This window comes from Sinocyclocheilus rhinocerous, unplaced genomic scaffold (genome assembly GCF_001515625.1).
Source record: "Sinocyclocheilus rhinocerous isolate Xijiao unplaced genomic scaffold, SAMN03320098_v1.1 scaffold225, whole genome shotgun sequence".
In the NCBI taxonomy this organism is placed as follows: domain Eukaryota; kingdom Metazoa; phylum Chordata; class Actinopteri; order Cypriniformes; family Cyprinidae; genus Sinocyclocheilus; species Sinocyclocheilus rhinocerous.
This window is the reverse complement of record NW_015630532.1, coordinates 2,089,874-2,104,402: the sequence shown is the minus strand read 5'-3', so window position 1 is coordinate 2,104,402 and position 14,529 is coordinate 2,089,874. Positions and strand designations below refer to the sequence as shown.

The 14,529-nt window shown below is 37.8% G+C and overlaps 1 protein-coding gene across 2 annotated transcripts in view; it reads left to right on the top strand.

The window, feature by feature from the left end:
• The first annotated feature begins 325 nt into the window (after positions 1–325).
• LOC107740457 (nuclear factor of activated T-cells, cytoplasmic 3-like) overlaps positions 326–14,529 on the top strand; it is a 76,329-nt gene continuing 62,125 nt past the window's right edge. Inside the window, exon 1 of one of the 2 annotated variants that reach the window (XM_016552907.1) lies at positions 326–698. In XM_016552907.1, the coding sequence (XP_016408393.1) occupies positions 608–698 (91 nt within the window). In that variant the 5' untranslated portion in view covers positions 326–607. Of the gene's footprint in view, positions 699–5,140; positions 5,413–14,529 lie in introns of those variants that run through there. The other variant, XM_016552908.1, reaches the window with a different exon arrangement.

Here is a 14,529-nt window from a genome sequence, read left to right as displayed (position 1 = left end):
TTTTTTTTTTTTTTTTAAAGGTTTTCTGACCCCGAGACTCAACTATTTTCTGCCGTTCTCCAGCTGTGGTCCTTGGAGAGTCTTTAGTCACTCAAACTCTCCTCCTCACCGTGCATTAGGACGATACAGACACACGTCCTCTTACTGTATTAGAGAAAAATATTTATTTCATAATGTAATTTCTCCCCACTTTCACTTTTTTTTTTAAACTTTAAATGAAGGTTAGATTTTTTTGTTGTTGTTTTTTGTTTTGTTTTTGAATTAAAGATCAAGTGGATAAACAATGCGGATTTATTTTCACAGCCTTCTTTTCAACGGTCGCGCTGTATGAGGTGTTATTCGTGCCTTTTCTAAGGCGTAGCAGGAGACGCTCACCCCTCCCACCGCTTCACGCCACGGGCAAAAAGTTCAAGCCGCTGCGAGATCGCTGAAGCTCCGCAGAAGGTCGAAGAGTTTGGATTATTCTGAAGGAGAAGCAATAATATTTCTGCCCGGGCTTAGAGAAGTACAGCGCGGATTAAAAGTTTCACCTTTATTTGTTGTCAATGTAGTGAGTTTATTAAAGAGTCGGCGTACTTATACGGGTGAGCCCGAGCTGTCAAACCCGATGACTACTGCAAACTGCCCCGGGAATGAAGAGCTGGACTTCAGATTGATCTTTGGAGAAGACGGGCAGCAGCCGCCGCTAGGCCCCGCAGGTCAGTGCCTCTACTTCGGGATACTCTCACACACTGCTTCGGTGTAGATTAACTCATGAACCATGCATCGAAAAGTGAGGAGGTCGATAGCAAATGCAAAACACACTATCAAAAGCGACAGCGCTCGCCGGCTTTTTGCTTTACGCAAGCAGCTGCAGTTTTGTTTAGTTTCTTGTGCGGTTGTAAATTCAACCAATGAAAATGCGAAGCGGTAAATTTAGGCGCTGAGTGAACTAATATATAACCAAAGAGGACCTAAGCTGGTCACAGCGGCTCAGAACCTTTTTAGCTGCCTGCCTAGACAGCGTTTTTGAACAACATAGGCGCGTTTAAGTGGTTTGAGACAGAGCCACCATGAATCTGACAGCTGCTGCACAGTGAAATGCTATAAAAGTTTATCACTCGCCTCTGCCTTCAGCTAGAGCACATGGAAAAAGTTTCAACCCTTAAGTTTCCACTAATAACTTGCTGAACTTACACTGTTTCATTTCTCCATTTTACTCTTATTTACATCAATACATCAACATTAGCTAGTTTTGTCACCGAGTTTGCAGGTGATACCATTTTTTTTAAATGCACGAATATATAAATGAGTCATTATCACAGTTTAGAGAGAGGCGTCTCTGTTTTTCCCTTTCTAAATAGTGGTTACACTTTTGGAGCACATATTATCTTTTAGTTTGGATAAGATCCAAAAGACAGAATATAAACATGCTTGGTATGTAATTAATCAAACATCTCCCTAAAGTCATAAAAATTCAATTAAGTATTCTTGCTTATGTCATTAACATAATTTACATTGCTTTCAACTAGCTATTAAAATATTTAATTTAGCTTTATCGCATGCCAGTCACATTACAATATCAGACCTAAGTGCTGTTGCAGAGTAAAACTGTGATATTTTTACTTAAAATGCTATTGTTATCAAACAAAGTTGTTAAAATCTCAGTAAGTGTTTCCACTTCATGTGTAAATGTATATGATACTAGTATTTATTATGGTGATTATTATTTTCTAATCACTTTTTTTGTTGAATCCCTCAATATTTTGTTAAAAGTTTGTCATGTCAGATGTATAATCAGCAGTGCAGATTGTCTCCAGTTTGTGACCACCATACATGGCCTATGTGTGTGTGTTTGTGTAATTGCCTAATGAAAAAACGTGTGTGAGAAGTGGCAACCCTATCAGCCCGTCAGTGTGCTCGAGTGTGTTGTGAAGGAAAGAGATTTGGGTATAGTGAAAGCAGAATGCCTGTGTGTGGGTGGACCCCAGTGTGCTTTTGTTTAAGTTTTGCATGGGTTTTTTAAAGTATTGCATGATCAGTAAATTGCATATGGAGATTGCATACATTGCCTAGGCAAACGAGGACTGAGCATTTTGTGTCATATTTTAAAAGAATGACCACCATGTTTTGTATATTATGTAAAATACTGTACCATTGATTTAAGCAGTAACCTAGTGTAATTAAGGAGGCTTTGCTACAGGAATCAGTGAATGTACAAAGATATTTTACCTCAGACATGACCGCCTGATGGTCAGAGGAAAAGGGAAAACCTTTAATTTGAGACAGAAGTTTGGAGGATGTTTTTGGACTAAATGTTGGAAATAAAAGTACCTCTGTGTGCAAGTGATTTTCAGTCTATTGCACTGAATAATTTGGACCGTATGTAGGACTTGTAAACGCATACGCAGGTGTTTTGAGATAATTATGAATTACAATTGGTAGTGTGTATGTATATTTTCTTTTTTTCAGCTACCGTATGTAGTCCAATTTTATCCTTATGAATTGTAGAGTATTGAGAATTTCAAACTCATGTTGTTTAATAAAGGAGCAGAGACTATAATTTTTTAGCAACTTAAATTTGTATCCTGCCCCATTGTTTTGCATTATTAACAGCTATTGACTAGAGAAAATATAATAGTTAAATTTTATAGAAAATGCAAATTCTTTGTCAGTAGGTTAGGAAAGTTTAATATCCTAATTAAAAATATTAATTTATAAAGGTAAATAGAAATATATTAGTTTTTAGTTGTTGAACAGGTTTTATCCTAAGTGATGTAGGTGTCCGTTCATGTCAAGAAGTCATCAGGATTTTAATGCAGCTAAAGGGCAGGGTTGTTGTTACTATACACACGTATTAGTGTTTTCTGTGCCTCTGGTTGTTGTTAGAAAAAGATAACGATCAGTTTTTTTTTCTTGTATTTGTTAATAAAGCTGAGACATTTCAAATTAGATCAGGATTTTCTGTCAAAATATCATCAGATCCTATTTAAATTTGATGACTCAGTCTTTTAGTTTTGGCTGGTCTGGTTTGTTTTTATTAACTAATTTTAATGACCAAAAACGTAACTGAAACTAAACGAGAACTTTCTCAGAACTCCAGGCATGACATTACGGCCCCAGAAAAGCTGATCAATGTAGGCATTCGCACATTTACAGATTGAGATGGGGCAAGCTTTAATTCAGATGTTTATGCAGATTTGTTTTAAAAATATAAATATTAAAGGTTTATGACCTAACTTGCCTATTTTGTAGAGTAATTACGGTAATTCTCCCAAAATGCAGTTAGAGACAGAGGGGAAAAAGAAACTACAAACGGATGTAAAAATGAATAAAACAACAAAGATGAGAATACAGTTCTGAGTATACTTGATTTTAACGGGAGTGCTGACAAACAGGTGTGTGTAGCGTTAGACGCAGTTTTAGTGCACATGCACATTCTCACTCACTCATTCGTTACAGCGCTGCTGCGCTAGTCTGTAAGAAACCTGATTTGTCGTTGCTTATATTGCTGTTATTGCAATTATTACACCATCAACACATTTGTCAGGCTCAACCATTCAACCCTGTTACTCAAGTTACTGTAAGAAAACTGATCATTCTAAATATTCAGTAACTATAATCTAACCTTTAGTCCCAAACTAGCTTAATTTAGACTGTATTGTATGTGCAAACCTGTTACCCTTTTTCTTCTTCCCCATTTATTTTGTAATTGAACAAATTGTGTATTTAATTGTCCATTTAATTTTGATATTTATGTAAGTTTTATTGCTAAAACATAATCACACAAGTCAGACAGTTTAGACAAACACGGTTCCCAAATTCAGAAATCGCAAAGAGTTGTGAACAAAGAGTTTGAGGTCCTATTTTATACTCTGTCTGTGGAAAGTGGCAAAAACTTTAATCAGTATAGACCTCATTTTTTTCTCAATTGTTCCTGATGTTTGAGCTGCTGATTTGATTCAAGGTGAGTTTTGGAAGTTGCTGTATATTGAAAATGTACAAAAATGGATGGTAGTTCTGTTAGTTCTCAGTGGTTATTAGTCCAAAGTGAAATCACACAGGAGGAATGTCAGCTCGTTTGGTTAATCTGTGAATATTTGCATAGTGGCCATCGTCACCTTGAATGACCCACCCCAGATGAACTTAAGTACACGTGAGTCAACTTTCAATTTAACTTTTTTTTTTCTGTAAAGCAACATAACAAAAGTAGAAACCATACAAGGTGTATTTAATATTTAATTAATATTTATTTAGTTTAAATAAGTGTGTTTTTAAAATTATTTATTTATTAATAATTAAGTCCTTTATAATTGTTTTTTATCACTTTTCCCCAGTTAAAAAAGAAAAAGTAAGAATAGATTAAGTTTCATTATAACAAGAAAAGAAAAGAAAATTATTTTGACTAAATATCCTGTCACAGCAAATACATGTCATATTACTGAATCCAAACCACATCTATTGATGTGATTATCAGTCTATTGATTTATCTATCAATTATTGGTGAATCTCTGGTTGGAGATTATCATAAAGTATCAGAACACAAGCACACATTTTTATGAAAATTAACTGTTGCTAATTGTGTTATGCTTTCTCAAATTATTAATCTCAAATATGTAGATAAGATCGCAATACACAAAACTAGTATTTCATGCCCCTTGTTTGAAAGAAAGGTTGAGTGTGCAGTAAAAGTAACATATAGTATTGCTGGGTATGAGAATCGATATCGTATTGTATCGTATCGTGACGAACCATCCGATTTACACCACTAGTAGTAGGGGCAGAAGGTGCTCTCTCAGGGCTGGGTAAAGTCAGATAGTGCGGAGCTGTCTGGCGTCGTGCCCAGGCACAGCATGTGGTCTTCAGATGGCAGTGGAATTCAAGGGGAGGGGCACAAGACCCTCCTGCCTAGACAGAAACAGGAAAGAGGCTTCAGTCTTTCTCTTTCTCTTCACTTTCTCTGTCTCTTCATCTTTTCCATCAGCAGTTGGCTTAAATCTGGAAGTGTGGTGTTGTTGTTTTCATGGCAAACCTTTGCATCCATCTTCCTACAGTCTTCAGGCTCTAAAAAACCAGGTCAACAGTGCAAGAGCACCAGTCTGGAGGTAGTTTATGAGTGGGTAGCTAAATGTCTGTGAAAAAAAGGAGGACGTGCTGTGTTTAGCGTCTGTGCTAGCATGCATCTGCTCATCTGGCTGGCTGTCTCGGTCGTGGGAAAGACTGAAATTACATCGCTCTCAGGGTGGGTTATTTTAAGCCACAGCAAAAGTGGCAGAGGGCAGACTGCAGGTTCGCTAGTCCTGTCAGAGGAGAACTCCCCCCTAGGCCAGCAAGTGCCACCGGACAAATCGCTGCACCTTTGAGCCCCGCACCGCCTCACGCTGTGTGCCGAGCAGCAGAGAAGTGTTCAAATGCTGTGCGCTACGGCCCCAGGTGAGGCCGCAGACGCAGACTCAGGTGTAGCCTTGACGCTTGTTGGTCAGGAGACGAGTAATAGGGGGTAGCTTAGCCCAGGCAGCTTTATTTAGACCACAACAGCATAACTGCAAGCCGCTAGTGTGGTAGGATGTTACCAGGAAAGCTCTCGCGACATTAAAACAGCTGTTTTGAGTAGAAAAAATAAATTGTTGTTGCTGCTTTCTAAGGCAAGCATTACAAACTTAGGTTCAGGGTTTCTAACCCTTTACTTAAGTATTAATCTTCAGGACATAACTCGTCCCAAACCATTCCATTTGTGCTACAGACATGAGTGGTACCGCAAATTGTGCAGCTTGTTGAGAAGAGGTGTGCCATTACTTTTCTATACTATTGGGCTGAAAAATTTTGTCAAATGATAAAAACATTTGGCAAATGTAAAAAAGAGAAGAAAAAACCCTGAAGACTTGTATCGAAGGAGGGAACTGTGCCATATGCAGGCTTATTCTGAGGGCCATTCATACCAAGGACGATAACTATAGTGTTAAGTATAACTATACATTTTTAATCACTCTAATTCTGTAAGAATAGGGAAGTCCATACCACAACTATATCAGTAATGACACAAAGGAACAAAATCATTGGAGTCACTTTTTAGAATGATTTTTTTTTCTCCAGCTGGCCAGCGATTTATTAAAAAAAAAAAAAAAAAACCTTGACAGCCAATCAGAATTCACCCTACTTTAACAAGCTAGAGCATTTAAAGCGGCATACAACATAACTGCTGCGCCCATTTAGAGAACATTATTGCCCATTGGTGTGGGGTGCTAATACAGTTATCGTGATAGTTATCGTTATAGTTGTGCTTCTTGGTGTGAACAGGTCTTTAGCCAGTAAGAGACCACCTAATAACCACCCTAGAAACCACATAGCAATGCCCTGGCAACCCATAATACTCTAACTTTGTGGTATTGAATATTCTGCAGAAAGGTTTGTTAAACTTTCAATAGTGTGAACGTCATCTGCTCAAGCATGCAGGGCTTTATTTGAAGTTAATTTTTTTATATATTCATATGTGATTCTGCCCAGGGTTTGAATCAGGCTAACAGTGCTGACTCATTTTTGCTTCTGCAGAACCGTGTTAACGTGCAACATAAAGGTGTGAATGATCTGCTTGCAGGCGATCCATCGCAGAGGAACCATGGAGATATTATGGATATTGTAGCAAGTGTACATGGAAGTGTCTTAAGTTAGCAATAATAGTTTTTTTTTTTTCAACAAATTTCAGTCTTCAGTTGTTCAAGGAAGTTGGTGTGTGTGTGTGACCATATTTGTCAGCAGGTGAACTTCAACAGCCATTTCAGCTCGACTCTGCTGGGTTAAATGTATAGTTAAGTTAATCTAAAAAAAGAACACAAAACAAGATATTTTGCAGAATGTTGGTAACCAAACGGTTTTGGTTACCGTTGACTTCATTGTAGAAGAAAGAAAGTCATGTTTGGAACAACATCAGAGTGAGTAAATACTGACAGAATTGAAATTTTTGGGTAAACTATCCCTTTAAAGGGGTCATATGACGTTGCTAAAAAGAACATTATTTTGTGTATTTGGTGTAATGAAATGTGTTTATGCGGTTTAAGGTTCAAAAAACACATTACTTTCCACATACTGTACATTATTGTTGCTCCTCTATGCCCCGCCTTTCTGAAACACGTCGATTTTTACAAAGCTCAACGTTCTGAAAATCGAGGTGTGCTGTGATTGGCCAGCTATTCAGTGCGTTGTGATTGGCTGAATACCTCAAGCGTGTGATGGAAATGTTACGCCCCTTACCATACTGTGATGCCGTGTCCCGGAGAGATGAGACAAAAACATTAAAACCTATTATAAACGAGGCCTTTGTTGCATCCAGTGGGTACATAATTACGGATTATAATGACTTATACTGTCTTTTTACGCGTTGCGTTGCGTATCGCGCCGCGTAAACATAAAACCATTTTTCCTGCATTTGTGATCGGAGAAACGACAAACAACAAGCGCTACTCTACACTGCTCAAAACTCGCGTTTGAATCATCAGTGGCAAATTCTTTAAATATGAAAACATATTTACAGGTTGTGTCAGAACAGCCGGCATTGTAGGTTCCGTTGGGTTTGAGAATTTAGTCTTTGCAACTTTAGGGATCTTATCTATGCACGAACAGCTGTAACACTCCAAAGAGAAAGGAAAACTTGAAATCGCATCATATGACCCCTTTAATGGCCCAGATTAAATTATGTTAGTGGCAGTTGGTAAAAAGATGTCTGAAGGCCTTACCAGTGACCAATAAGCATCTCATCTTCAATTCATTATTTTATCTGCAATCCAACAAATATAATCCATTAAAATTCCTCTTCTGTCTCTTTTCCTCTGTAAAAGCAAAGGCATGTATTACTAACACTACAAAAGGCTACTGATCATTGTCTCTGGTGGTTACAGTCATGTGGCGCTGCTGTTCTTATTTTGGCGAGCTTCATGTTGATTTGCTGCCAGACGCGGTGTTGTAATACATGAGAGTGAATCAGCTTTACATGCATTCAGGGCACTTGACACTAATGGTCAGGGCCATCAACATTACAAGCTCGTGTCCCACAAGTTGTTTCTGGAGCTTGTTTGGTGCCATTTAACTGTTAGCTTAGCTCCAGCAAGAGGACCATGTGTACCAGTGAATCGCCTGACTCACTGGGCTGCAGAGGTGTGTTTTCTTGTTACAGGATCTGCTCACTGTGTGAGAGAGGGTCTGTAATGTGGTGGGTGTGAGGGGCTTGTTTTCTGGGGCGAGGCATGAGCAGATATGTGTGGCATTTGTCTAGTTTAAATTTAGTGTAACTGAAACCAGCAACATTCATAGGATGCTAATGCAAGAGAACGTTTCTGAAGTCTCAGAGTTTGGCATTATTAAGAGATAGAGAGACGGGAGTGTGTTGGATCAGTCACAGGTGCTAGCTGATTTTACATTTCAAATGGGATGCGTCACAGAGGTACCGTTGGCAGTGTCCTTTAGTCTTTTTTTTTTTAAACCATAGATAAGGTGACTCATGTGTTTTAATTTACAAAAATTATAATATTATTAATTTTAACAATGTTTTACTGGTAAAGTACACAACTGCGGGGTCAGTATTTTTATTTATAAATTTTTTTTAAAAGAAGTTAATACTTTTATTTAACTTGAATGCATTAATTTGATTAAAAGTGACAGTAAAGACACTGAAATTGTTACAAAAGATTTCTATTTTAAATAAATGCTCTTTTTGTGAAGTTTCTAATCATTAAAAAAATAACTGTTTACACAAAAATAGTAAGTAAGCTGTTTTCAACATTGATAAAAATAAAAAGTTTTTTTTTTTTTTTTTTTGAGCACCAAATCAGCATATTACAATAACTTCTGAAGGGTTGATGACCCTGGAGTAATGGCTGCTGAAAATCCAGCTGTGGTGTATATTTTACAAAATGTTTTTACAGTATTTTAAGAGACCTTTTTCAAAATGATTGAAATGATTAAAAACCCAAACCAAGTTTTTTTTAGATCATTTTACAATAAAATTATTTGTATTGACTCATTAAGTCTAATATTTTTTTTTTCTTTTCGAAATACATGTATATATTTTGTCACATGATTACATATATAAAATTCTGTAAATTGCATGTATGTAACAAAATATAAAAACATGAAACATTGTAGTATAATTTAGAAATAGCTTCAGTCTAAGCATAAAGCTTTATCAAAAAGTGAACTTGAAAGTGAAATTTTCAATATATGTGGTTATATGGCTGTATAAGGAAGTCTGGTTGCTATTTAAAGTTGCTGAATTTCATGTAGTAATTTTTGAATTAATCAGAATCAGAATCAGAAAGAGCTTTATTGCCAAGTATGTTTGCACATACAAGGAATTTGTTATAGTGTCACAAGCTTCCAGTACACGGAGACAGCAACAACACGCAGATAATAAAAATAAGATGTGAATAAAATACACATGCATATATATAAACCACAAAAAAAGAATAAATTGTATGTACAGGTGTGCTATAGATAGAATAGGAATAGAATAAAATAAAATAAATAGCTACTCTTAACAAAATGACATTCATTGGTTTGACAGAGGAGTAGGGCTGTGCGATTTGGGGGAAAATATAAAATTGCGATTTTTTTTTGACAGATATTGCGATTGCGATTTGATTTGCGATTTTAAATTTGCAAAGTCAAGCTTCAGCTCAATATTGCCAATAATGTGCAGCAACTCAAGGCTGGCAGTCATGCATATGCTCTGGAACAGAGTAATATCGCGTCCATATCGCAGGCTTTGCGATTAGGAAATCGCAACGTCTCAAATCGCGATTTCGATTCGATTTCGATTAATCGCACAGCCCTACAGAGGAGCTGTGTTTATTTTAGACCTTGTGTTTGGCATAGGGCAATACTGTATTGTATGGAGTTTGTGAGTGTACTGTCAGAATAAATACATAAAACACAATTTCCCTAGTCAAACATGTGCCAAATAAATGTATTGTGCTGGTGTTTGGTTATTTTCTCAAGCAATCTCTGTAAAAATCATTATGAAATCACAATAATGTTTTTTTTTTTTTTCATTTTCACATTTGATTGAAATTTTGTAACAATTTACACAAATTTGTCAAAAGCAGGCAATTTTTAATTTTGCAGTTGGTTACACCACCATTTTCATAGCAAACTGCATCAACATAATTTTCAGTCTGAGGCAGGATGTGATTAGGATGCATTCACATAGGACACGTTCTTAGAAATGTTTTAATAGTGTTTTTTGTTTTCTAAAATAAGTATTTTCAGTGAGTGCTCGAGTATCTGTAACCACAAACTGGGATTCCGAGTTCAGATTGTTTGATCTTCCAGTCTTTCCTTTCCTCACGCTTGTTTGTTGCATTGTATCTGAGGTCCCTAGTACTCCTCAGAGTCACCGCTTCACTTCCTTCCCCTTCTTTTGGTCCCTAAGGCACTGTTACACAATTTACCCTCGGGCCGTTGTGTAATTAAAAGTGTGTCTGACAGCTGGATAGTTGCTTGTGTACGTGTGTGTGTCTTGGTTGTGGCGTATCGCAGATGAGGCTCTGAGACTTTTGGCGGCTAAGGTGATGAGTGTATTTTGATTCACCACAGCAATTGTGCTTTCAGTCATTTGCTTAAAAGATGTCATTTAGGCCGCAAGAACTAACTTAAGTGTAGTAATGCGGGAAGTAAAATCAGTAAACCCTAATTGGCATCCATCTTTGCAGCACTATTTCTCAGTTTCTCTTTTTCTTTGTCTTTTTTTTGCATTTTTTTTTTTGGCTGCAGTGAAATCAAAGGGTTCCTCAGATAGTGAACTAAACAAACTAACATAATGATCTAAATATTCAGGTTTGTGGTCATATAATGATGCCAAGGTTGTCCTATATAGTGTCTGTAAGCAAAATCAAAGTCTTTTGATTTCTTTTTGCTCTGTTGACCACTTTGATCTCGGGTAAATTCAACTTCCTTTCATATACAGTTTGAACAGGCAAAAAGCACTGTTTATGATTCATAGGGAGAGGCATGAGGCCTTTCTTTGCGTTTTTGGGACTCGTAAGCTGCTCTGTAATGTGAACTGCAACTGACCAGGCGTAAGATCTGAAACAAACTCCATTGCTTTGGCTATTTCAGCATTGATTGACAAGGTTGGGACTAAATGAACCTGAGGCGTTCCCTCTGCCGGCTGAGCTTTGTTTATCCTGTAATGTTATCACAGCATGAGATAGTTTAATTAGGGAGCTTTATTTAGAAAGCAAACATACGTTCATGTTGGCTTAGGCTGCCATCACCTAGCACAGCGGACATCCGCAGCTTGTTGGTGATGTAACTGGCTGCAGAACGGGGGCCACAGCAGTGACTCGCCTGCATGGGGAACAATTTGCTAAAAGCTGCAAATTAAGACTGAGACATAGTGAATGTTGCTAAAACCAAGAAACTGATGTTTCTTTAGTATAATGTCTAAAAAAGATTTGACTTTTCATTCTATTCAGTTTCTGTTATAAGATTATGGAATTCCATTTTGAAGACAAAACATTATTAAAGGTAGACAGGCTTCAGATTACATTAAGAAATTGCTTAATAGTATAAGCAATGACATTTATGTTGGTTGGCCGAAAATGTATTTGTTCATCATCTTCTCAGATGATTATCTTTTTGAAACCATAACATAGATACCATCTCAAGTCAAATTATGTTAAAGCTTTTGCTCTTATGCTATCTGTGCAGAGTGCAATGAAATGACTTTCCCTGTATTTCATCTCTATAGAAGTATTCTGCCAGGGTGGTCAATGGTTTCACCTTTTTTTAGTTGTATCATAAGAAAACTTAAAACTGTTTCATAAACGATTTGATTATAGACCGTTGAATAGAAAGATGTCCCTATATTTTCGTAGAGGCATTTTATTAATTCAAATCCCAGATTGAATTAACTATAAAATATTATGTCTAAAATATAAACACAAATAAATAAAGCAGATTCATATTTTTCAGTTTCACCTTTGCATTTAAATCTTACCTGATATCATATTTTTTGCAACATGTAGAGTGATTCATCAGTCATGGGTCTGCTACAATGCAGTGTTGTAGGCCTACTTACTTCTTGGAAGGATGACTTGTCATCTTTTTTCACTTCCTAAAGCAACGGTTTAGTGTGTGCAAAAACTATTTGCTACTCTAGGAATCAGTTTTGTAAAATATGACACCTATAGAGCATGCTCATTCTACAAATATCCAGTGTAGGGCTTCAGCTAAGTTAAATTAATCTCATTGATGATTATTTTGATTGACCAGATAAAAGAAATGTAAATTTGGCAAATTCATTGCCACAAACAAACCAACTCACAAAAACATTCTAGAGTGGCAGTCTAGTGAAGTGTGTTTGATTATTGTCTCAGCTTGCTGCATGCACAATGTGACACAAAAGCAGCAATGTAGTGTTTTGTCCTGCTGCGCTGCTGCTTGTAGGAAAAAATAGCTTGTTGCTGGAAAAACTGAACTGTTTTGAAAGCAGCTAAGCTATGCTACTGGAAATATAGTTAATAAAAATTTGCAAATAAAAGCTGTCATTGTGTGTGACCGCAGAATCCCAGCTGACCTCTTTCAACTGAGTCTGATTGACTGAGAGCATCCAGCATCAACTAATGAGACACACATATGCCCACACACTCGTATGCAAGCTTAGACAAAGGCAAAAACGCACGCACTCACACACACACACACACACACACACACACACTCGTGCTGTACGTCTCTTTGTGTTCTTAATCGGCTACAGTTGTGCGCTACAGAGATGTTGGTGCTACAGGTGTGGGCTGCTCTGTGCAGCTTGCGTCAGAGACTCAGTGTTTAGAAGTGACGGCACTCTGCCAACAGTTCTTAGAAACAGGCAGTGTTAGGAGGCAGCTTGTTCGGTCAAGAAAAAGCGCTTATTTAAAGTCTTCATTATTCAATTTCTGATTTACAATAAATTGTTTATTATTATTTTAGGCCAGTTGTACGAGAGAGACAGTTAGATGTTTGATCAGTAAGAAAAATCCTTCGTACATGCAAGTGTGTTCTACATAGGGAACTCCGGATTAGGTTACACCCATCACTACAGATGATACGCACACACAAGCACTCAGGTCAGGATGTTGTGTAAGCAATTCAGGAATTGACCCTCTCTGAGGCATGTACGTAGACATCTTATAGCCCGGAGTTCACGCAGGTTGTCGGAAAAGTGGGAAATATCCAAATGAAGGAATTTCACGTCAGAGCCAGGGGTCACAATGCACTTTTGACATTTTCATGATGGCCTAAAGCTCAATTCTTGAGTCGTTAAATGATTTTCACAAACCATCAGCAAAACAAATGACTCGGGAGAGAAGCTGGGGAAAGCAAAACAACATGTGCAAGTAGGAAAATGATGTGACGCAAGACTTGAAAATGGAGCCAAATTGGAAAATCGAAGAAAGCAGGATGCTCTTAAATTAAGCTTGCGTGTTTAAATGGTCTGTTTTCCTACACTAGATTCTCACTAAACTGATATGTGTACTTGAAGTGAGTATGCACATTTTTGTAGGTAAGTGCATTCCTCAACCAACAAGTTACCGAGACATCATTGGTACATTGAAGTCACAGCACGGATAATTACAGTTTGATATTGATTCATCTATCGCATGGACTAGGTTATTGTTCATTACAGCATCTGCCTCCATCTTTCATTAGTGGTGGACTAATTCAAACAGTTGCATCGTGACAGGTGCGTTAGGATAAGTACCGTTCTGCCTTCACAGCAGACGGAGATGTTTAGAGAGGTCCATGCTTCATCTGTGCTTAATTGAATTATGTGGACGTCATTACTAATGGAGGAAAGGGCTTGAGTTTTTCATTCCTGTCGTCAGTTCGCATCCTGTATGCATTCAAGGAATCAAAGCAATTAAACTGTTTGTGTGTTTGCATGCTGACACGACTTCCCTCACAGTCCTGGTCTGATATTACATGCACACAAACACACAGACACACTGCACCAGGTAGGGACTGTTGGTCTCACCTCTGGGTGACTTTACTGGCGAAAGCCCGCGTATTAGTAGTGTCACGGACTGTACAAGGCATTGAGTGCTTCTCAGCGCACTACAGCGATTTCCCACTATTATTAGCTTAGGAACAGCAAAGCCTCTTAGGCCTCTTTATTTAACCAGATAGCCAGTCTGATGTGGAACTGAACAGCGTCTGATATAAGCAGGCAGACGCTGGGACTCCTCTCCTCATACTGCATAAGATCATTCCTCATCATAGATTATTACTGACCCAGGTTCTGTAAGACTGTGCTGAGGGGGTTTGGAGCTGGATGAAAGGTTTCTATGAACCTCAAGCAACTGTCACATCGTTCAAGTGGTAAATTAGAGTTGTTGTCGTAGCTAAACTGCATGCCATATTAGTCACAATACTACACTTTAGCAGTTTCCCTCATTTCCTTCCAGCAGATGGTTCTGGGTTGATCTGGGTCAGGTTTTCTCTCACTGACGTTCCCAGCAGACATAAGGTAGCAAAAACTAATGGTGTGTGTGTGTGTGTGTGTGTGTGTGTGTGTGTGTG